The sequence below is a fragment of the Dasypus novemcinctus genome, chromosome 12 (genome assembly GCF_030445035.2).
Source record: "Dasypus novemcinctus isolate mDasNov1 chromosome 12, mDasNov1.1.hap2, whole genome shotgun sequence".
In the NCBI taxonomy this organism is placed as follows: domain Eukaryota; kingdom Metazoa; phylum Chordata; class Mammalia; order Cingulata; family Dasypodidae; genus Dasypus; species Dasypus novemcinctus.
The window spans coordinates 101,888,430-101,911,335 of NC_080684.1; the positions used below are offsets into that span (position 1 = coordinate 101,888,430).

The following is a 22,906-nucleotide window of genomic DNA, read 5'->3' on the forward strand; positions in this document are numbered from 1 at the left end:
CTGATATTTTCTTTGTAGTTACCATGGGTATTAAATTTAACATTCTAAATCAGGGGTTCTTAACCAGGGGCCCATAAGCTTGAATTGATATTTTAAAAAAACACAACATTATTCCTGCGGGGACATGTTGGTGTGGGTGTTTGTGGACTTAGTAAGGGGTCTGTGGAACAAAAAAGTTTAAGAACCCCTGTTATAAATCTGTAACAATCTCATTTGCTTTAATACCAAATTAATTCAATAGCATATACAAACTATGTTCCTTTACCCCTCTCCCCACCTTTATGTAGTTCTTGTCATAAATTACATTTATATATTATGAGTCCATAATCACTGATTTATCATTACAGTTTATGCATTTGCCTTTTAAATTCTGGAGGAAATAAAAAGTGGAGTTAGAAACCAAAAGCAACCATAGTACTGGCATTTGTATTTACCCATAAGTTACCCTCAAGAGAGATCTTTATTTCTTCATGCAGCTTCAATTTACTATTGTACTTTCAATCTACAGAACTTTCTTCAGCATCTATAGCAGGGCTGGTCTAGTGGTGATGAATTCCCTCAGAGATTAAGAGAGATCTTAATCTTTCCCTCATTTTTGAAAGTTGGTTTTGCTGGATGTAGAATTCTTGGTTGGCAAGTTTTTGCTTTCGGCATTTTAAATATGTCATCCTACTGCCTTCTTGCCTCCATGTTTCCCAATGAGAAATTGGCACTTAATCTTATTCAGACTCCCTTGTCTGTGATACGTTGCTTCTCTCTTGTGGCTTTCAGAATTCTCTCTTTATCTTTGACATTCTGCAGTTGGATTATAATATGCTGTGGGGTGGGTCTATTTGGGTTTTAACTGTTTAAAGTTTGGTGAACATCTTGGATGTACATATTCATATCAACGTTCTCTCTTCTCCTTCTGGGACTCCCACAGTGCAGATATTGGTATGCTTGATGGTGTTCCTCAGGTTCCTCAGGCTCTGTTCATTTTTCTTCATTCTTTCTTCTTTCTGTTCCTCTGACTGAATGATTTTTCAATTGTCGTATCTTCTCTGATTCTTCTGCCAGTTCCAATCTGCTGTTGATTGTGATTTTTAATATGTTACTCTGGTCTTTAGCTCTGTCTGGTTCCTTTTCATTATTTCCATCTCTCTATTGATATTCTCCTTTTATTCATTTGTAACTTTCTTGATTTCCTTTAGTTCTTTGTCCATGTTTTCTTTTAGGTGATTTTTTTTAATCTTTTTTTTTAAATAAAATATTTATTTATTTCTTTCTCCCCCTCCCTCCATTGTCTGCTCTCTGTGTCCATTTGCTCTGTGTTCTGTGTCTGCTTGTATTCTCATTAGGTAACTCTGGGAACCAATCCTGGGATCTTCCGGAGTGGGAAAGAGGTGAGAATTCTCTTGCGCCACCTCAGCTCCCTGGTCTGCTGCATCTCTTATCTCTCCTCTGTGTCTCTTTTTGTTGCGTCATCTTGCTGCGCCAGCAGTCCACGTGGACCCGCGCTTCCTGCACCAGGCAGCACTCCTGCATGGGACGGCACTCCATGCAGGCCAGCACTCCACATGGGCCAGCTTGCCTTTACCAGGAGGGCTCTGGGTATGGAACCCTGGACCTCCTATATGGTAGACAGGAGCTCAATTACTTGAGCCACATCTGCTTCCCTAGGTGATTTTTTTATAAGTCTGTCTAGTATGTCTAAGTCAGGTCCTAATGCTTGCATCTTCTCCTTTGCCTACGCTATCATTTGGTGTTTCTCTGTATGATTTGTAGCCTTTTGTTGAAACTTGGACTTTTTGATATTTTAATGTGTTATTGCTAGAATTTAGCCATGGAGGCATCTGTTTCTTAAGCTTATATCCAGCTAGCATTAGAACAGAGATTTACTTGATTTGTCTTGTCAGGAGGCTTAAAAAAAAGAAGGAAAAAAGAAAACACTTTTTCCAGTGTATTAAATTAGTCAGGGTTCTCTAGGGAAACAGAACTCTGACAGTAGATATCTGTAAATAGAATGAGATTTTATAAAAGTTTCTCATGCGACTATGGAAATGTATGAGTCCAAATTTTGTATGGCAGGCTACAAGCCAGAAATTCCAATGAAGGTCCTTGATGAGTTCCTCAGGAGATGCTACACTGTCGGTCTGTCTGAAAGAGAGATGGGAATTCTCTATGTGTTTCTGCTTTTGGTTCTCAGTTTATGTAAGACCCCAGCAAGAGGGCAGAGACCTAACCAGGGTCTCGCTTCACTGACATAATCCAATCAAAGCCCCTAAAGTGATCTAGTAAAAAGTGATCTAATCAAGGTCTCTTAATTGAATCTAATGCAATCAAAGAGTCTCATTCCCACAGGAATGAATTAGTTTAAGAACATGATCTTTTCAGGAATTCACAAAAAACTTCCAACTGTCACACCCAGTCTTTGTAAATTGATGTGTGCAAGTGCTCTTCTTCAGGGCTTATCCATACCATGAGTTTAAAGACTAGCTCCAGGCCAAAGCAGAGGGGCTTCCCTCTCCTGGGCATGTTTATGTGGCCCTAGGAATTCCCCCATTTACATGGTTCCAAATGTCCCATCTTTCCAAGAAAACAGTTGGAAACAGTTTTCCCATGGTCCTGGGCACTGTACTCCACGTCCTGTGGGCCAGCAATCCCTTGCTCCAGGCAGCACAACTTGACTTTTCTACCACAGTGTTCTGTAGGAAAGTTCCATGAGCTGCCTTGTACATGCAGGGAAAGTTCTGGAATACAAGTCTCTCAGGCCACCACCAGATTGATTGGGCCAGACATACATGTTCCCAGTATGTGCACAAGGGTTACTCTGCTCCCTTTGGATCCAGGACTAGGGATATGCACTTGGAGCACAGACCAGTTCTGTGCCAGGCCAATGAGGGGTGGGAGAGGGGCTAGGTAGGGCACCATGAGATCCTACTACTTTTAAGTAGCCTTTTTCTTAATTTGGCACTCACCCTGTTACTGAGGCCTTTAACTGTTTTCTGGAACTTTAAGAAGGATGTTTCTGTCAGTTCTTGCTGGTTGTTCAAAGCTTCTAAGCTTCTAAGCATCTCACTCCTCCATCTTGATCAAGGTGGGGCCCCCATCCCCTTTTAATCCTTTTAACAACACTGCTAGTATACTGCCAGGCCCATTTTACAGATGAGGACACTGAGGTTCAGAGTGATCAAGTGATTACCCAACTAAGGTCACAAGCTTGTATGTGACAGAACCATTCCTGTTGCCTGTCTCCCACACTCATGGGACGTGTAGTCTGACTGAGCCAGGCAGCATAGGTCAATAAAAGCTCAGGGAAGGAAGAAACCTCCTGGGGTCAGCTTGTCTAATGCCCTCTCTGCAACTAAGCAGCCCCTCTTGCTCGGGCAAGGAGAATATCCTCTTTAGTAGTGCTCCAAGGCCTTTGGAAAGGCAATATTAACCAGCCTGGGTGTCTGGTGTTTCCCACAGCATTCCATGTGGCCTCCCAGCCCTGGAATCGGTTTTTGCTATTTACCCTCCTGGATTCTGGAAAGAATTCCTTCCTCAGACCTGAGATCTTGAGGCTCATGACTCTGGTAAGTACAGAAAGGATGGTCTTGTGATCTGAAGAATGTTGTGAGCTGGGTCCTGAGGTGACCATGGACACCTTATTTAGGTAACCCTAAACCTCAGGGAAGATAAATGAGCCTCCACTCTGTAAGAGGTCTGCTCAGAGAATTCTTCTAAATGTCCACAACTCATTTGACTTCAGGAGTCCCTGACACCCTTTCTCCTGTTTCACTCACTCCTGACATCATGACCAGGGCCACATGCCAAGTCCTATGCTAGGGCCAAATACACTCTGCCTTTAAGGGTAGAGAAGGAGATAGGCAAGTAAGCTAAGAGTAAAAATATCACATCAGGATAGAGCAGAGGAAAGTGCCTGGCAGGCAGCAAGCCCAGGAATAAAAGCAAAGTGGATCAACAAAGGAATACCGAAAAAAGAGTAATTGTCCCTGCCAAAGCCAGAGAGATGGGAATAAGAATGTAGTAGGCACTCTAGTGAAATGAAAGAACACTCAGCAATGAAAGGAACATTTTAGCTGAGGCTGGAAGGATTCAAAGGCAAAGAGAGGGAAAGGTTTCCAGGTAGTAAGGAAAGCAGGTACAGCAAGGAAACACACATAGTTCATTTGGCAGAGTCTGAGGTGCAAGGTCGGGTTGGAGGAGCCAAGGCCAAGGGGATGAGCAGGGGCCAGCTCCTGCCAGGTCTGCCTCACATGCACCCTGAAAGCTCCTTGATGCCAGGGTTCTTGTGGGCTTCAGATCTGTGTCCCCAGCCCAGTGCTGCTCGTGGTTGGGGCACAGGAATTGTCTAGGAGATGTCAAATCACAGTGTGTTTGTTTGGGGGTTCTCTCCCTGGACAAGTTTGTGCGGTTCCGGAGCAGCAGTGTCTTCTCTCAAAAAGAAGTGGGTCAGGTTCTGCAAGATGCGGCTTTGGCTGATCTTTCTACACTCTCGAGCACCACACTTCAGGCTCTGCGTGACTTCTTCCTGCAGGTGGGTGGAGAGTTGTGGAGACACTGTGAAGCTGGGCCCTCAAGACTGCCTTCCCTATGGAGGGTGCGGCTCTGGTCGCAGCAGCTAATAGGGGGTCGGGAGTGCCAGTTGCAGCAGCAAGCAGGGAGTTGAGGCTGCAACTGGGGTAGTCAGAGTGGACACTGAGCAGGCCTGGCATCTCCATCCTTTTCTCCCTCAGGTTCAGAGCACGGGCCTCCTGGCTGATCCCAGCACTGCACAGACCCTGCAGGCCTCCTTGGAGGGCCTTCCCCCCAGGGCCTCCTCCACCCACCCACCCCTGAAGGACATGCTGTATCCTTTCTTGCATCTGGGACCCTTGGCTTGTTCAAAGGCACCCAGGCCATGGGAGGCTGTGGCATCATGAGGGGCTCAAATCCCTGCTCTGGAAGAGTTTCATGGCAGGTACACTGTCTACAGCCCTGTCCTCTGAAGCAAGAAGTGGGTCAGTGAGAATATCAACAGTGACAGCAATAACAATAACGTGTTCTGTTTATTACGTGTCCTGCTGAGACCAGGCACATGACATGCACTGTATCTAATCCTTAGATTAGATGGCCGCAGAAGCTAGGTGGTGTTAATGTAGTTGTAATGCCCATGTCCCAGGGTTGCTACATAACAGTAAGGTATTATGATTCCTACCCCCAATATGAGAAGAGAAAACGTAGACCTGGGAGGGTAAATGATGTGCTCGGGATGACACAGCTAGGAGGTATCATCAGGACTTGAGCCAGATTTGTCTGTCTCCAAAGCCATACCACCAAACTAGTGAGCTAGTCCTTCCCCAAGGGCTTTGGAGCCCAGTTGATACAGGTGCTTTCCTTAGCCCAATACCCAGTATGTGGGGAAGCTGGGTGATTGGCATGTCCCTGAGAAAGCCTGGGGCTGGGGGCAGTGGGCACAGGCCCTCTGGAGCCTGGTGCTCCAGATAAACAGGGGTCCTGGAGGCTGGGAGGGGAGGAACAGTGCTCTTCCCACCCCCACCCCACCCCTCTGGCTCTCCTCCTTCTCCCTCCCAAGGTTTGCTTCCCTGTAGAATAGCAACCACCCAGCCTTGGCGCTCAAGTCCCAATTTGGGAATCTACTCCACTATTCTTAGAAGTACCTCTGTTCTTGTCTGGCACTCTTGCCCTTTTGGGTTCTGGAAGCATGGCTCCCCCATGGTCAGGCCACCTCCGTGCTATTCTCCTGTCATGCTTTGCTGTCAGCTGCCTGGGAGGGGTGGCCGTATCCCTGTCTCACATCAGAGACTGACCCTCAGGGCTTGAAGGCCCAGAAATGGAGAGAACTGAGACCCAGACACAAAGTCAGGGCCATGTTGAAGAAATGGATGAGAACTGCAGCCATTCATCTGGAACCATTTATTCCATTGTTGAAATGTAATCAGGAAATAAAATAATACACTCATATGCCTGCACGGTCTCTCAAAAGCATTTCACCCTGAACTCATCTGTCTCCCCTGAGCTGGTTCCTCAGCCCGCTGGACAACCTTCAGCAGAGAATGGATGGCCTCGTCAGGGGGCAGGTATTTGTTCTGCTGCCACATAAGGAGCACCAGCTGGGTCCCTCATTGTGCTCAGAAAACACCAGCCAGCCCGTTCTCAGGGCCTGTGCTTGGAGCCTGCCGGGATCTAAGTGCTGTTAGAGGCACCTGCTGCCTCGGCTCAGGTGTAGAGAGATATAATTTCCAGGTGAGGAAGGTGAGTCAGGTCAAATCCATCTCAGTCTTCTAAATTCAGCAAAACCGCCCTGGCCTCAGCCTTCCCCGACTGAAGGAGCTCTCCTCTGCTCTTGCTGTTTGAAGTAGGACCCCGTTCCTTTCCTCACAGCCCTCAGAGCCACTATGTATGGGCCCACGTGTGCAGTTGCTTGTTTGTCTGTCTCAGCTCCATGGAGGTGACCGCTCCTGGTCCGTGCTCACCCAGCCCGGGCCTCCAAGCGCCCTTCCCGCCTGCTGAGGGACGCGGAGCTGGCAAGTGGCCAGCCCTGGCCCCCCCGCCCCCGCCTTCTTCCTAGGTCTGTTTTACCGACCCTGCAAAAAAGGGGCCGAATTCCGAACTAACCAACAGACTGGGAAGCCGCCGGCGAACTCCGTTTGGAAGTTGGTGGATTGTGGGGGGTGAGGGGGGCGAGCGGGAGATGCCCCAACTCTGCACTGCCGGCTCTGCAAATTCCTTAAAAGAGAAAAAGGCAAGTGCTCGTCACGACTCGCTGAAACGATCTTGTGAACTGCAGTTTAAAAAACACGGTCATCGATGACGAAGCGGTGGCGGGAAGGCGCGGGTCAGCCCGCCGAAAGGCGGGGGCCAGGGCCGTGGTCTGCGGACGCGCCCTTGGGGCACAGGGCGCACGTGCAGACCTAACTTCACCCAACTCTGGGCCCAGGGCTCCGCGCACGCGCACAGGTCGCGCGTAGAGCCCGGGCGGGGCCGGAAGTGGGGCCCTGGCGCGGCGGTCGCGGCCCGCGCTCATTGGCTGGAGCGGACTGGTGGGCGGAGCGGCGCGGGCGGGCGCCAGGCGGTGCCTCGGCAGCTGCTGACCCGGTCCTATGTTCCGCGCTGCGGCGGGCGGTCCCTCGTTCCCACCTGCGCTCCCTGGGCCTGCGCGTCCGCCGCCTCCCGCACTGCCCGGCCCGGTAGGTGATGGCGGGGGCGCCCGGCGGGCAGGCTCCCGGTGGTGTGTCTGTGGGGGCGGGGATCGAGGCTCCCCAGCCAGCTGCTGGGGGTGGGGAGTGGGATTCGCGGCCTCGGACGCCTCTCTTCTTGGGGAAAGGCGCTCTCTTCTCCTCGGGCAGAGGCTCGGAGGCAGCAATCTGGTCTGCGAGCCCGACCGCGTACCCTGCGCGGGCATGCCACTCCACGTCACCGCTCAGTTTCCTTCTCTGAAAAATGGGTTCAGAATCGCACCCCGAGCCTGGAAGAGTTCTGGGGACGCGCGGGGCGGAGACCGGGATTGAGAGGGCAGATCAGTGGGAATGACCGTCAGTAAAGCAGGATCCACCCCAGCAGCCCCCGCCCCCCGCTTTTTTCTTTTTTTTTTTTTTTTTTTGGCTTCCCCACTGCTCCACTTCAGTCATTGCCGGCTATCAGGTACCACCACCACCACCACCACGCGCGTCCCCTCAGCTTCTACCCTAGCCTGGATCTGGTTGCTTTCTGTCTGTAGCATGAAGTTGGAAAGTTGGAAGAGAGTCCCGGGAGATTCTGGACTACTCCTTGCCTTTCTCTGGGCTTCGGTTTTCTCATCTGTGTGGAGGATACAGTTATCCGGATGACACCTCTGCATCCTATTTGGTTCTCACTGTATAACTGAGCACCCTTGCCCTGGGACAGGTGTCATGGTAGAACAGTGGTCAGCTCTAAGGTAGCCTATGCTACTGGAGACAGATGGAGTCAAATACTCCACAGCCTGGGAATAGCTGTGTGTCACTTTGGGCAAGTGATTTGATTTTTCTGTGCCTTGATTTCCACATAGGTAAAATTGGGTTGCTGTCATCTGCATGAGACCTTCTCTGACCACTGAATTTGATATTATTACACCCCGCTGATTCCCTCTTCTCTTTCCGTGCTTGTTTTATAAGTTTATTGATTGTCTCATATGCCTACTAGAACAGAAGTGCCATGACTGCAGGGATTTTTGTTTGTCGTCTTTACCGCTCTATTCCCAGGTCTTAGAGCAGTGTCTAGACTGTAGTAGGTACTCAGTAAGTAAATGTGGTATGTTGCCCGAAGAGGAACAGGTGCTTCATGTGGTGTCCCTGGTTGCAGAAGCCCTGTGTGACAGCCCTCTTATCCCAAGATTGTTCTGCCTCCCTTCCCGCCCATGTGGCTCTTCTTCTTTTCTAATGACAGATGTCAGGGAAGGAGGGAAACCCCAGAAAGTTCACATCCCCCATGATTGGCCTGGGCCTCCTTCCTAGGAGGCCAGGGTGAGGGGTTGGGGGAATGAAATTGACCAGCTGCTCTCCAGGCTTTGTGCCTCAACAGTCCTCACTGCAACAGGGAGGTGGCCTCCTTATCCCTATTTTACCAGCCTGGAGCTCTCAGATGCTGACCCCAATTGTCCCGACATGGCTAACATCTTCCTTCCTCCTTCCCGCCATCCACGGGACTTTATTGCATGTCTTCCCGTCCCAGGCGCTGGGCAAGGGGCTTCAGGATTTCTCAAGGCCAGGTTCTTGGTCTTTGGAGCTGTGCTTCGTCAGAGCTATGGTTCCTCCTGGGAAGCTGTTCACCTGCATTCTTTGTTTTTAGGTAACCCCAAGCTCTGGGTCTTACCCCCTTTCTCTGGGTTACTCTGAGCTCCAGAGTCTCAGACATGGACCTTCTTCAGTTCCTGGCCTTCCTCTTTGCCCTGGCACTGACTGGAACAGGTGCTAAAGGCACCCTGAGGACCACCCTGGACCCGAGCCTGGAGATCTGTATCCTTCAGGGTTGAGGGCAGGATGATGAGCTGTCTCTGAGGGGCTTGTAAATAAGGTCTCTATACTCCAAGGGGCATTCCACGTGTGGAGCACGTCCAGTTGGTGGGAACTGGGGTGGGGGGGCAGGTAAAGTGCTCTCCACAGACCTTAAACAGGTCATTTCTCTTCTGGGCCCTAGTTTCCCATATATTAAGTGGAGAAGTCAAGGGCCACAAGGGCACAGTGAGGAGTGTACATGTGCCAGGCATCTTGTGGGCGCAACTCTGAGTAGATTTAGGAACTCTGGGTTACTGGCCTGTCTTGACCTGGTGTGCTGGACATCTCTGGGCCAGACCTTGGGGACACAGATAGATCAGGAATAGTCCCTGGCCTTGAGGAGTTCACAGGCCTGGGGATGGGAGAAAGTCTCTAAACATATCATCATTGTGTTCTGACTCGTGCTGTGAAGAAGCCCAGGAGGGGACAAGGAGAACTGGGCTGTGGCTTTTGAGCTGGGTCTTAAAGAATAGAAATTCATAGAGAAGGGTGGGGATGGTATCCCAGGCAGAGGACACAGTATGACCAAAGACATGGAGCTTCTGGGAACAAGGAAGAGTTGTGGTAGATCGCACAAAGACCAAAGGGAGGGGAAGGCAGGAGCTGTGTCCTGGAAGGCTGGGTCCAGGCCGTTGGGTGAGGAGGCCTTTGTGAACTGGATGAATAGACTGCTCAGTCAGTTTGTTCTTTCCCTGGGCAGGGGTTGGGGGTGGGGGGAGGTCCCAGCTATGGGCATCCATGGCCCTTGGGCATGCTTGCTGGTCAGGAACAGGCCCTCTGGATTGGGACCTCAAGACTTGTCCAGGCAGGAGTCTCAGTGCCAGCCCCTAACTTAATGCTGCCCAGACAAGAAGATGTTTGAGGTGAAGCGTCGGGAGCAGCTGCTGGCGCTGAAGAACCTGGCCCAGCTGAACGATGTCCACCAGCAGTACAAGATCCTCGATGTCATGCTTAAGGGGCTCTTTAAGGTGTGTGTGGGCAGGGGGCAGCTCGCAGCAGGACGGGTCTTGCAGCATGGGCAGCTCACATGGCCTTTGGTCTTGGCACTCGGGAGATGAGCAAGTGTTCTCTAAGGGGATGGTGTTCAGTGAAGGGGAGCTGCATGTACTATGGAACTGAAGTGGGTCTGGGGCCAGCATCCTGTACTGCCTCTCAGCCTGGGTGGGCTTCCCTCAGGTGCTGGAGGATTCCAGGACAGTTCTCATTGCTGCTGATGTGCTCCCGGATGGGCCCTTCCCCCAGGATGAGAAGCTGAAGGATGGTATGACCTTCCCAATCCTGCCCCCCCCCCCCATCCCCTCCAGCTGCTTCTTCCCTCCTGCTTTGTTGCTTTTTTCCTCCCCTCTGGCATAGGGGTGCCTATCCTGTGGTTCTCAGTGCTTCTGGGCTTCAGAGTGAAGTCTGTGTATTCCTTGTGCAGTCCTGTGCCTGGAGCAGGGGACCCAGGAGGAGCTTCTGCCTGCTACCCCTCCAGGGCCCGGGACAGGGTCACTTGGCCTGTTGGGGGAGGTAGGGGTGGTGGTACTACTTTCCTGCCCCGTTCTGATAGAATCATTACCATTTAAAGGAGAAAAACCTGAGGCCTGTGAAAGTAGCCAAGCCAGTGAGGATGGTTACCAGTGTTCTTTACTGCTCTTCTAAAAGCCTCAACCCCCTTAAATCCTTTTTGAGATCAAGTGGGACAAACATAGATAAATATTAATAAGATGAAAGAATGTTCTGTGTTCCTTATCCCCTCTTCCAAGAATTTCTCTCCAATGATAACTTCTCTCCATTAACAGTTTACATTTTAAAAGTCAGTCTCTGAGGCTGTACTGCCGAGGGAAGATGGAAGTGGCCCTTATTTAATGAATGGTTGGCACTCTATAAATATCATCACTAGTCTCCACTATGACTATGAAGAAGGGAAGGTAGTTTTGCCTCATTTTCCACATAAAAGAGGACACGTGATTTGCCCAGTGGTTTTTGCCCACGACTCCAGAGCCCTGGCTCTTGGCACTGAACCAGGCTAACCCCTGAGTTCTTTGATGTTCAAAACTGTTCTGAAGCCAAGCACTCCTCACCCTTCTTGCCTCACCACCCAGTCTTTGGAGGAGTCCACTACCTTTGTGGGTGGCCCTGGACAATGAGGGGAGGGCTGCCTGGGCCCTGCCTACAAGGGTGGTTGAAACAGGCTGCCCTGGGGCTGCAGATATGCTTACTCTTCATGGTAACCTGGGTCTGGGGCCTGCCCCCGTGATGGACACACTAACCAACCTCCGTCCAAAGTGACCTGTTGACCAGAGAAAGGACATTAGTGGGACAGTTGGCAAAACTTGAAAAAGGTCTGCAGCTTAATTAATAACATTGTATCGATGTCACGTTCCTGGTTAGATGACATCATTAAGGGAAACTGGGTGAAGGGTATATATGGATTTTATGTAGTATTTTTGCAGTGTTTATGTAAGTGTAAATTCTTTCAAAACAAAAAGTTAAGAAAAAATAAAATTGGGAAACAACAAAACAAAAATAAATATATAAAATTGAGAGAATATTAAAAAAAACTTGTATATATATATGGCCTTTCCCTTGGCCATGCTAACCTGAACCCTCGCAGACACTAGTTGTGTTAACGCCAGTGCCCAACTGTGCGTGTTTGTTTGCCACATCGGGGGAGCCAGTCCCAGGAGGACTTGTCATATGATTCACCTCCATGTGTGAAGTGACACCCACTTCTGGGCCCCCCAGCTAACCAGTCCCCTAGTGAGATGCAAGGGAAAGAGCACAGACCTTCAAGCCAGACAGACCTGAGTTTGAGCCTGAATTTGCCACTATTAGCTGTCTGTGGCATAGACACAGCAGCCCCTTTTCCCGCCAAAGGGGCTCCCAAGGATTCAGCAGACTGGTGGACACAAACCCTTAGCACACACCAGAGCTGTGCTTGGCAGTTGGGGTCAGGGGGCACTGCACCCTTCTTTGATGAGTGGGCTTGATAGATGCCACCTCTAGAGGGCGCCTGGGGCTGGCTAGGGGGACTGTGAAAGGGCAGCTGTCCCAGCTGCTCATCGGGCTCCCTCGCCCTCCCCGCAGCTTTCTCACATGTGGTGGAAAACACAGCCTTCTTTGGTGACGTGGTGCTGCGCTTCCCGAGGATCGTGCACCACTACTTTGACCACAACTCCAACTGGAACCTCCTTATCCGCTGGGGCATCAGTTTCTGCAACCAGACGGGTATCTTCGACCAGGGGCCCCACTCACCCATCCTCAGCCTGGTAAGTTGCAGGGGTAGGCAAGGTTGGGAGCCTTGTCTCTGGAGGGGCTGGGAGCCTTGCCTCTGGAGGGGCTGGGAGCCTTGCATGTGCCTTCAGTTGAGTCTGAATGTCACGGCTAGGTTGCATTTTCTGTGATGAGTCTCTGGGAGGGCACCTTGGGCCACGGAGGCTGCATCTCAAGGGGCTCTGTGCTGACCTGTGTCCCTAGGGGTCATTACCTGCTCTGTATCTGCCCAGACCTTGGGCCTGGGTCCTGGCATGGAAGGAGTAGCCCACAGGGGAGCAAGAGGCAGGAAAAGTTAAAGGGTGACTAATTTTTCCCAATTCACAGATGGCCCAGGAGCTGGGGATCAGCGAAAAAGACTCCGACTTCCAGAACCCATTTAAAATAGACCATACAGAGGTGAGCTTCCTGGGATCATGGGGAGGCTGGGGAACCCAGGGTCGAGCACAAAGCCTTTGAACTTGGAGCCTATATTAGTCAGGGTTCTCTAGGGAAACATAATCAACAAGAGATATCTGTCAATGGTACGCGATTCTGTAAGAGTCTCTCACGCAGCCGTGGGGATGCACAAGTACAGGTTCCATAGGCAGGCTGCAACCAGGGGCTGCAATGAAAGTCCACTGAAGGTTCTTGATGAGTTCTGAGAGATGCTGGCTTTCCAAAGACGAGCTGGGGAGTTCTCTCTCAATGCTGGAATCATTTCCCCTTTTAAGGCATTCAACTGATTGGGTTAAGCATCACTCATTGCTGATGGCAATCTCCCTGATTGATGTAATTATCACCAGCTATCTATAATTTACCACTGCAGTAAAGTCAATGGTGACTAAAGTCCATAAATGCCCTTGTATTACAGTTAGCCCAGTGCTTGCTTGAGCAAACAACTGGGCCAATTACCTAGGCGAGTTGACACAATAGCCTAACCATCACAGAGCCCAACGGGCCTGGGTCTGGGCCAAGGAAGCATCACTCACTCACTGATGCCCTTTGCATTAGGTACTGCTTCTCTCTAGCCTCAGGTTCCCTGTCCTTGGGGTGTGGACCCCAGCTTGGGTGGCTAATTGTGAGGTTGTGAATAGCCATCCCAGGGCATAATAGGCACCCACATCTAATAAATATGTGAGGGCAGCCAGGAGAGTCAGGCCATACTCTTCCCTGCCCTTGAGCCTCTGAGCACCCAGCCTGGCTCCTGTTGCACTCTCCTGCATAGGGCTGAGATGGACTCTGAGGACTTGAGGCTGCAATTTAGATGACAGAGGGAACATACATAGTAGAGTGGAGGAAGAAATCAGGTGGCAGGGCCAGCAGGATCAGGAAGAAAAGGCTGCATGGGTGGCTAGAGGATGAGACTTATCAAACCACAAGCTTACTTTGGGCATTAGTGAGGGGTCTATGATTTACCCTACTTGCAAGCTAACAACTAGCCTGTTACTGTTTCATGGATGCTGGTAAACGTGTCAGAGACATAAGACTTTCTTACAACCAAAACAGTAGCCAGACAGGATGGTTGTGTTGGTTCCCCCACCCCCCAGTCTGATGGAGGCTACACAGGGTTCCAGGCGGTTTCTGCATCTGCAGTGAGAATGCTAACCTTGGGAAATTCACCACTTCTACAGTGAGCAGTAGTAAGTCTGCTTTTTTTTTTTAATTTATGTTTCTCCCCTTCCCTGCCCACCCCCAATTGTCTGCTTTTTGTGTCCATTCGCTGTGTGTTCTTCTGTGTCCATTTGTATTCTTGTCAGTGACACTGGGAATCTGTGTCTCTTTTCGTTGTGTCATCTTGCTGCGTCAGCTCTCCGTGTGTGTGGCGCCAATCCTGGGCAGGCTACACTTTTTTTGCGCTGGGCGGCTCTCCTTACGGGGCGCACTCCTTGCACGTGGGGCTCCCCTACGCAGGGAACACCCCTACATGGCACGGCACTCCCTGAGGGCATCAGCACTGTGTGTGGGCCAGCTCATCACATGGGTCAGGAAGCCCTGGGTTTGAACCCTGGACCTCTGATATGGTAGGTGGACACTATCTGTTGAGCCAAATCCACTTCCCTAAGCCTGCTTTTTGTCTGTAGGAGATGTTACCTTATCCTTCAAGGTCACTCTTTGCAAATACAACTCAGGTAGAGAGTTGTCAGGGCTTTGCCTTCCCCAGTAAGACTATGCAGGGATGCTCAGGGCTTGTCTTGGCTGCCTTCCCCAACAGTCCTTCCTTCAGTCCTTTATGTCTCAGTTTAGATCAGATTTTCATATGAGAATGCTGTTTAGTCTGATTAATGATAAAGGACTAAATCTGTTCAGTTTGTCTCATATTGCATTTAATTAAAGGTACTATCAGTAGGACTCCAGCAGGATAAAGCCAGTCTGAAGTACTGACTTCAACCATGGCCCTGGGGTCTTGGGCTGAGCCAGCTGAGGATAAGTCCCCAGGGGACTAGTAGGTCTTATTTTAAACAACCAGGCTGTAGTCTAAGGCCAGTTACTATCCAGGTAGGAGTTAAAGTAACCTGCTGACCTTTGGTATCATTGCCACTAATTACAGGAGGCCATAAATGGGCCAGAAAGCAGCTCTCATTCCCAACAGAGAAACATTCCATGGCCCACTCTTTTCCGCATGCAAACATGTAATCCCAAAGGACCCAGCTTGCTCCATCCCAGGACTCAATTTGGATCACCTTTACCATGTTTGCATAGGCCACAAGGGCAGTGTCACTGAGTTGCTGCAGCCTCATTCGCCCTACCTGGTATAACCCAAGGCTGCTTAGTTGTCAGGAGACACAGGTGAATTTCTTTCAGTCAGCTTGAAACAAGGTCATGCTGGCCTATGCATCTGCACAGGATCACCTTTAGGAGCTGCCTTCCATGGCCTCAGGTGCAGGAGAATAGTTCCAGTCTGACCATGTCCATCTGTGTTTTCCGATTTTCCTATTATGTGGTTGAGGATGGCAAACCCAACAGCAAGCCAGATGTCAGCTGTAGCTGCCACTTATAAATACCCTAGGATTGTTCTGCCAGTCTCTAGGGTCTCAGGGAATTGACTGACAGTGTGAAATGCACAAACACATGCATTATCAGTGTCCCAGAAGGAGAAGAGAATGGAAATGGGGCGGAAAGAATATTTGAGGAAATAATGACCAAAAACTTCCCAATCCTTATGAAAGACATAAATATCAATATTCAAGAAGGACAGCGCACCGCAAACAGGATAAATCCAAATAGATCTCTCCAAGGCACCTACTATTCAGAATGACAAATACCAGAGATAAAGACAGGATTCTGAAAGCAGCAAGAGAAAAGCAAAGCATCACATACAAGGGAACCACAATAAGATTAAGTGCCAACCTCTCATCTGAAACCATGGAGGCAAGAAGAAAATGGTATGATGTAAAAGTACTGAAAGGAAAAATCTGTTGGCCAAGAATTCTGTATCCAGCAAAGCTGTCATTCAAAAATGAGGGAGAATTGAAAATCTTCATAGACAAACAAAACTGAAAGAGTATGTTACCAAAAAATGAAAATTATAAGAGAAACTAAAGGGAGTGCTGCAGCTTGAAAGGAAAAAACGAGGGCAAGAGACTTGGAGAAGAGTGTAGAAATGAAGGTTATTAGGAAGGGTAAATTAAAGGGTAAAAAGACAACAGTAAGATAGAACAACGGAAAGCCAAGGAACAAAATAGATGAAGTAATACCTTATAGTAATAACATTGAATGTTAATGACTTGAACTCCCCAATCAAAAGACATAGACTGATAGAATGGATTAAAAAATATATGAACCATGGCAGTGGACTTGGCCCAGTGGTTAGGGCGTCCATCTACCACATGGGAGGTCCACAGTTCAAACCCCAGGCCTCCTTGACCCATGTGGAGCTGGCCCATGCACAGTGCTGATGCGTGCAAGGAGTGCCATGCCATGCAGGGATGTCCCCCGTGTAGGGGAGCCCCACGCGCAAGGAGTGCACCCCGTAAGGAGAGCCGCCCAGTGCTAAAGAAAGTGCAGCCTGCCCAAGAATGGTGTCGCACTCACAGAGAGCTGACACAACAAGATGTCACAACAAAAAAAGAAACACAGATTCCTGTGCCGCTGACAACAACAGAAGCGGACAAAGAAGACCCAGCAAATAGACACAGAGAACAGACAACTGGGGTGGGGGGAAGGGGAGAGAAATAAATATATCTTTTTAAAAAAAAATATGAACCATCTATATGCTATCTTCAAGAGACTCACCTCAGATGTAAGGACACAACCAGGTTGAAAGTAATAGTTTGGAAAAAGATATTTCATACAGATAGTAACCAAAAAAGAGCTGGAGTAGCAATGCTAATACCAGACAAAATAGATTTTAAATGAAAAACTGTTAAAAGGGATGAAAAAGGTCACTATATGTTAATAAAAGGGGCAATTCACCAAGAAGAAATAACTATAGTAAATTTTTTTTTTAAAGATTATTTAATTCCCTCCCCTCCCCCGGTTGTCTGTTCTCTGTGTCTATTTGCTGCGTCTTGTTTCTTTGTCCGCTTCTGTTGTCGTCAGAGGCACAGGAAGTGTGGGCGGCGCCATTCCTGGGCAGGGTGCACTTTCTTTAGCGCTGGGCGGCTCTCCTTACAGGTGCACTCCTTGCGTGTGGGGCTCCCCTATGCGGGGGACACCCCTGCGTGGCACGGCACTCCTTGCACACATCAGCACTGCGCGTGGGCCAGCTCCACACGGGTCAAGGAGGCCCGGGGTTTGAACCGCGGACCTCCCATGTGGTAGACGGACGCCCTAACCACTGGGCCAAGTCCGTTTCCCTATAGTAAATATTTATGCACCTAACCTGCATGCCCCAAGATAAGAGGCACACACTGGCAAAACTGAAGGGAGAAGTAGATATCTCTACAATAATAGTTGGAGACTTTAATACACCACTGTCAGTATTGGATAAGAACATTCTGGATAAAGGATAAAGAAAGAGAACTTGAATAATATGATAAATAAATTAGACTATAGAGCATTATACCCCAAAACAGCAGGATATACTTTTTTTCAAGAACTCATGGATCTTTCAGGATCTTTCAGCAGGATAGAACATATGTTGGGTCTCAAGACAGGTCTCAAATTTAAAAAGATTGAGATTATACAAAGCACTTCCTCTGATCGTAACAGAATGAAGCTGGGAATCAATAATGGATGGAAAAAGGGAAAAGTCATGAATATATGCAGATTAAACAACACACTCTTAACTAATAAGTAGGTCAAAGAAGAATTTGCAAGAGAATACAGTAAATGTCTTGAGATGAATGAAAATGAAAATACAATATATCAAAACCTGTGAGACAAGAACAACCAGCAAGATGACAACAGAGTATGGAGCTCCTAGAGTCGGGTCGTGCTACAGGGCAGTTACTAATCACCCAGAGCTATGTAAAGCACCTGCTTGAAGGCAGCAGGGGACCAGAAGACCATCTGCAACATCCTTGGAAAAAATGGAAGAAACTGCCCAGCTGCAGAGAATGCAGCCCTAGCCTAGACTTCAGTCCCATATCTTGCAGGGAAGAAGCTGGTGAGCCCTGCACCAGCCTCTGTGAGTAACTGCAGGAATATTTTGGCTGGCTCAGGCTGAATAGTCAGAAATCTACCTGGGTAACTGTGTCATTTTGGATGCGCGTGGCATAGATTGCTGCCCACACCTGCAGCTCTATTCTTGCCCCATGGAGGGAAGAAAAGGGTGTGAAACTTCATCATTTTCTCTGGGCAACTACAGTCAAGGCTCGCACGACTTGGATTATTACAGCTATGGCTCTGTCCCTACCTCGGGCAAAGGAGAAAATTGGGAGAAGCTTCATCAGTCCCTGGTGCAATGAGGGCAGCTTGGGCCTCCAAAACTTGCAGCACCAACTACATCCTTGGCTCCTAATACAATCAGCAAGAGAGTCCTAAATTAGAGAAACTGCACCCAGAATAAATACATTTAGTAAACCAGATGCCAAGACACCAACAAAAAATTACAATCCACATCAAGAAACAGGAAAAATATGGCCCAGTTAAAGGATCAAGATAAGCCTTCTGATGACATAAAGGAGATGAGACAACTAGTCATAGATGTTCAAACAAATCTCTTTAATAAATTCAGTGAGATCGCTACAGAAATTAAGGGTATTAAGAAGACATTGAATAAGCACGAAGAAGAATTTGAAAGCATACATAGAAAAATAGCAACTCTTTTTGGAAATGAAATGTACAATAAATGAAATTAAGAATGTACTGGAAATGGATGTGGAATGGATGGAACAAAGGTAAATAAGGGGGAAAAAGAGGAGTTATGTGAGAGTACACGAGGATGAATATAAAACAGCTAATATTACACCAAAAACATATAGGGGACGACAGACTAATAATGAAAACCATAAGACAAAACATAGGATAACTAAAAAATTTAGAAAACTGTACAGCCTAAAATATGGACCACATAGTAAGCACAAATGTCACCTTGTTTGAAAACTATAGTGTTAGAATCTGTACATCAGTTTCAGGAAATATGATATGAATAAGTTAAAAGATTATTGCTGTGCAAGGGAAAAGGTTTTATGGTGGATCTGGGGAAATACTTTATATTGTATATATGAATTTCGGTGATCTAAGACTCTTCTGAAGCTGACATTATGTTGGGATTCACTTTACGGGAAGTTTTGGATCACAGAGTGGTTCAACAATGGCAGCGGAGGAATACTGATATGGGATGTTATTGACAGGATATATATGGTTGACAGGGAGTTATACAGGGCATATGCCCAGGGTATATGGTAATGTCTATATATAGTCATAGTGGAAACAAAAACAACAGCTGGGGGGGGTACTGGACTCCTGGCCGGGGGGTCACTGTTGTGGGCCCTGGGAGAGCAGCGGCAATCCTCCAGGTGCAACGGCAAGAACCAGGAAGGAAGGAGGGCCCAACAGTGGGCTCGTGATACTAATGGTTACACTTTTGAGCCTATACACCTGCAATAAGAACAAGGCCTAGAGTAGCACTGTGCCTGGGGGTTTCCTCCTGACAGCCTGCATGTTACTCAAATGTGGCCACTCTCACAGCCAAACTCAGCGTGTAGATGCGATGCATTCCCCCCAGCGTGGGACATGACACCCGGGGATGAGCCTCCCTGGCCCCGAGGGATCACTACCACATACCAGCTGAAGAAGCAACTAGAAAATGACCTTGAATTAAAGATTCAATGCGGAACAGCAGAATATACCTGTCTACATATAATGACATGACTTCGGGAAGCGGTTTGACCTAATGTAAGGGGGAAATGGAAAGGAGAAATGAGATTATAAGGCTGTGAGTCTCTAAAAAAGAGTCTGGAGGTTGTCAGAAGGAATACCCCTATGTACAACTGAACAGAGTCTAAGAGACAGATAAGGTAGATACAACCCCAGGTATTGGTTCTTTTGAGGGATAAAGAGACCCACGGGTTCTATGGTCATGGCAGAAGGGGTTCACTGCCATGACAGATAGCCCTTCTTTGGAGCTGGTGTTTCTGCGTGATGGAATTGGACTCAGAGGGGATCTCTTTTCACAAGACTTGCATGCTACTTTATTGGAATTGTAGTCGGTGCTGGGTTTAAGATATATGTAGGGGATTTGAATCTCTGGACTGATAATATGACACCCAGGCCCAGAGCCTCAACAGACTTCAGCTCCTACACTTTGATTTATTGGACTTACTCCACTCAGCTAACATGGAGTTGAAGAAGGTCAACCACCACAACATGGAGCCTTGAGTGTCTACAACTGGAAGCGGGAGGAGTGCATCCAGTACCCATATGGAATCTAAGCCCTCACTTGACATAGATGTGCAATGGACACAACCAATCCAATGTCCACAGAGAAAATATGGAATGGGTGTGGGAACGGTAGCCATGGTGGCTGCTGGGTGTGGGGAACGGGAGGAAGAGATGAGATGTGGAGGCATTTTCGGGACGTGGAGTTGTCCTGGATAGTGCTTCACGGACAATTACGGGACATTATAGATCCCCCCAGGGCCCACTGGATGGAACGTGAGAGAGTCTGGGCTATGATGTGGACCATTGACTATGGGGTGCAGTGATGCTCAGAGATGAACTTATCAGGTGCAATGGATGTGTCATGATGATGGGAGAGAGCGTTGCTGTGGGGGGAGTGGGGGGCGGGGGCGGTGGGGTTGAATGGGACCTCATATTTTTCATAATGTAATTTTTAAAAAAAATAAATAATTTAAAAAAAAAAAAAAAAGAATGTACTGGAGTCATATAATACCAGATTTGAGAAGGCAGAAGAAAGATTGGTGAGCTTGAAGAAATGCCTCTGAAAACAAACATATAAAAGAACAGATTAAGAAAAGAATGGAAAAAGTTGAACAAGTTCTCAGGGAACTAAATGACAGCAAGAGACATGCAAACATATGTGACATGGGTGTCCCAGAAGAAGAAAAGAAGGGAAAAGAGGCAGAAGGAATATTGAAGAAATAATGGTAAAAAATTTCCCAATCCTATTGAAGGACATAGATGTCCATGTCCAAGCAGCAAAACGTACTCCCATCCGAATAAATACAAATAGATCAAGTCTGAGACACATTAATCATAATGTCAAATGCCAAAGACATTCTGAGAGCAGCAAGAGAAAAGCAATGTGTAACATACAAGGAATACCCAATAAGATTAAGTGCCAATTTCTCATCAGAAACCATGAAGGCAAGAAGACAGTGGTGTGATATAGGTAAGATACTACAAGAGAAAAACTCTCCACCAAGAATCTTATATCCTGCAAGATTGTCTTTCAAAAATGACAATGAGTTTAGAATATTCACAGATAAACAGAAGCTGAGAGAGTTTGTAACCAAGAGACCAGCTTTGCAGGAAATACTAAAGGGTGTGCTATAGTCTGAAAAGAAAAGACAGGAGAGGCTTGGAAGAGAGTCTAGAAATGAAGATTATGTCAGTTGAAGTAACTAAAATTGTCAAAAGTGGTGAAGATAAAATATGACAGATAAAACCCAAATATTCAAGAATAAACATAATCAACAATGTGGGGAAACGGACTTTGGCCCAGGGGTTAGGGCGTCCGTCTACCACATGGGAGGCCCGCGGTTCAAGCCCCGGGCATCCTTGACCCGTATGGAGCTGGCCCATGTGCAGTGCTGATGCGCGCAAGGAGTGCCGTGCCACACAGAGGTGTCCCCCGCATAGGGGTGCCCCACGTGCAAGGAGTGCACCCATAAGGAGAGCCGCCCAGCGCGAAGGAAAGTGCAGCCTGCCGAGGAATGGTGCCGCCCACACTTCCCGTGCCGTTGACGACAACAGAAGCGGACAAAGAAACAAGACGCAGCAAAAAGACACAGAAAACAGACAACCGGGAGAGGGGAGGGGAATTAAATAAAAATAAAATCTTTTTTAAAAAAAACAAAAAAACACAATGTGAAGCACTTGTATTCAGAAAACTACACCCAGTGTTAAAAGAAATTTTAAAAGACCTCAATGATTAGAAGAACATTCCATGCTCACAGATTAGAAGACTAAATATCATTAAGATGTCACTTCTACTCAAATTGATACACAGATTCAATGCAGTCCCGATAAAAATTCCACCAGTATCGTTTAAACACATGGAAAACACAATTATCAAATTTATTTGGAAGGGTAATGTAGCAGTTTGACATAGCTATGTTCCAAAATTAGATATGGATTATGTTTGTAATCTGGTCTGTACCTGGGCATGATTAAGTTATGATTAGGACTTTGATTGGGCCATGTCATTGGGGTGTTGAGTCCCCACCCTTTGCTGGGTGGGGACTCACAGATAAAAGGCATGGCAAAGGACAGAGTTGAAGCTTTTTGATGCTGGGGGTTTGACCCTGGAAGGGAGGAACTCAGGAAGCCTGAACCCTCCCAGACATCAGCAGTCATTTGCTCCAACAGGTGAAAACAGGCTTTGGTGAGAGAAGTAACTTATGCTTTATAGCTTGGTATATGTAAGCTCTTACCCCAAATAAATACTCTTTATAAAAACCAACCAATTCTGGTATTTTGCATCAGCACTCCTTTTGGCTAACTAATACAGAATTTGGTACCAAGCAGTGGGGAAGTGCTTTTGCAATTACCAAAATGCTGGAATGGTTTTATAAATGGGTAAGGGTATTTTTTGGAGGAATTGTAAGATGTTTGATGGAAAAGGCCTAGATTGCTTTGAAGAGACTTTTGATATGGATGCTAAAGAGACTTTTTATGATGCCTTAGAAGTAAATGATGAAATGATGAAACTATTATTGGAAACTGGAGGAAAGGCAATCCATGTTTTAAAGTTGCAGAGAACTTAGAAAGATTAATTCCTGGTGTTTTATGAAAGCCAGAATTTGAAAATGGCGAGCCTGGGCATTTAGCTGAAGAAATTTCCGAAGTAAACCTGGAGAATGTGGCTTGGCTTTTGCTTGCAGTTTATAGCAAAATGCTAGATGAGAGAGAGATAGTGAGGACAGAACTGTTGGGCACAAAGAAAACAAAAACTGGTTCTGGAAATTACAAGCCTTTGGAAATCAAGCTCCCAGATAAAAGTGCCCCATTGGAGGACTTAACTAAACTTGGAACTTGTAAATCAGGATTGAAGATGCAGTTATCTTGGAAAGACTTGTGGAAAGTCTTACTGTCTGATGACT

At 47.6% G+C, this 22,906-nt stretch overlaps 2 protein-coding genes across 4 annotated transcripts in view; both read left to right on the forward strand.

The window, feature by feature from the left end:
• The window catches only part of MEI1 (meiotic double-stranded break formation protein 1), a 103,167-nt gene extending 97,220 nt beyond the window's left edge, over nt 1–5,947 (forward strand). Inside the window, exons 28-31 of the mRNA XM_004484138.4 lie at nt 3,451–3,557; nt 4,391–4,522; nt 4,722–4,834; nt 5,749–5,947. Coding sequence (XP_004484195.2) covers nt 3,451–3,557; nt 4,391–4,522; nt 4,722–4,834; nt 5,749–5,794 — 398 coding nt within the window. The 3' untranslated portion in view covers nt 5,795–5,947. The remainder of the gene's footprint in view (nt 1–3,450; nt 3,558–4,390; nt 4,523–4,721; nt 4,835–5,748) is intronic.
• Nucleotides 5,948–6,954: 1,007 nt separating this feature from the next.
• The window catches only part of CCDC134 (coiled-coil domain containing 134), a 32,865-nt gene continuing 16,913 nt past the window's right edge, over nt 6,955–22,906 (forward strand). The window contains exons 1-7 of one of the 3 annotated variants that reach the window (XM_071219070.1): nt 7,056–7,175; nt 8,794–8,960; nt 9,846–9,967; nt 10,176–10,260; nt 12,069–12,250; nt 12,582–12,653; nt 13,784–13,876. In XM_071219070.1, the coding sequence (XP_071075171.1) occupies nt 8,858–8,960; nt 9,846–9,967; nt 10,176–10,260; nt 12,069–12,250; nt 12,582–12,653; nt 13,784–13,870 (651 nt within the window). In that variant the 5' untranslated portion in view covers nt 7,056–7,175; nt 8,794–8,857 and the 3' untranslated portion in view covers nt 13,871–13,876. Of the gene's footprint in view, nt 7,176–8,793; nt 8,961–9,845; nt 9,968–10,175; nt 10,261–12,068; nt 12,251–12,581; nt 12,654–13,783; nt 13,877–22,906 lie in introns of all 3 variants that reach the window. The other 2 variants (XM_004484135.4, XM_004484136.3) reach the window with 2 other exon arrangements.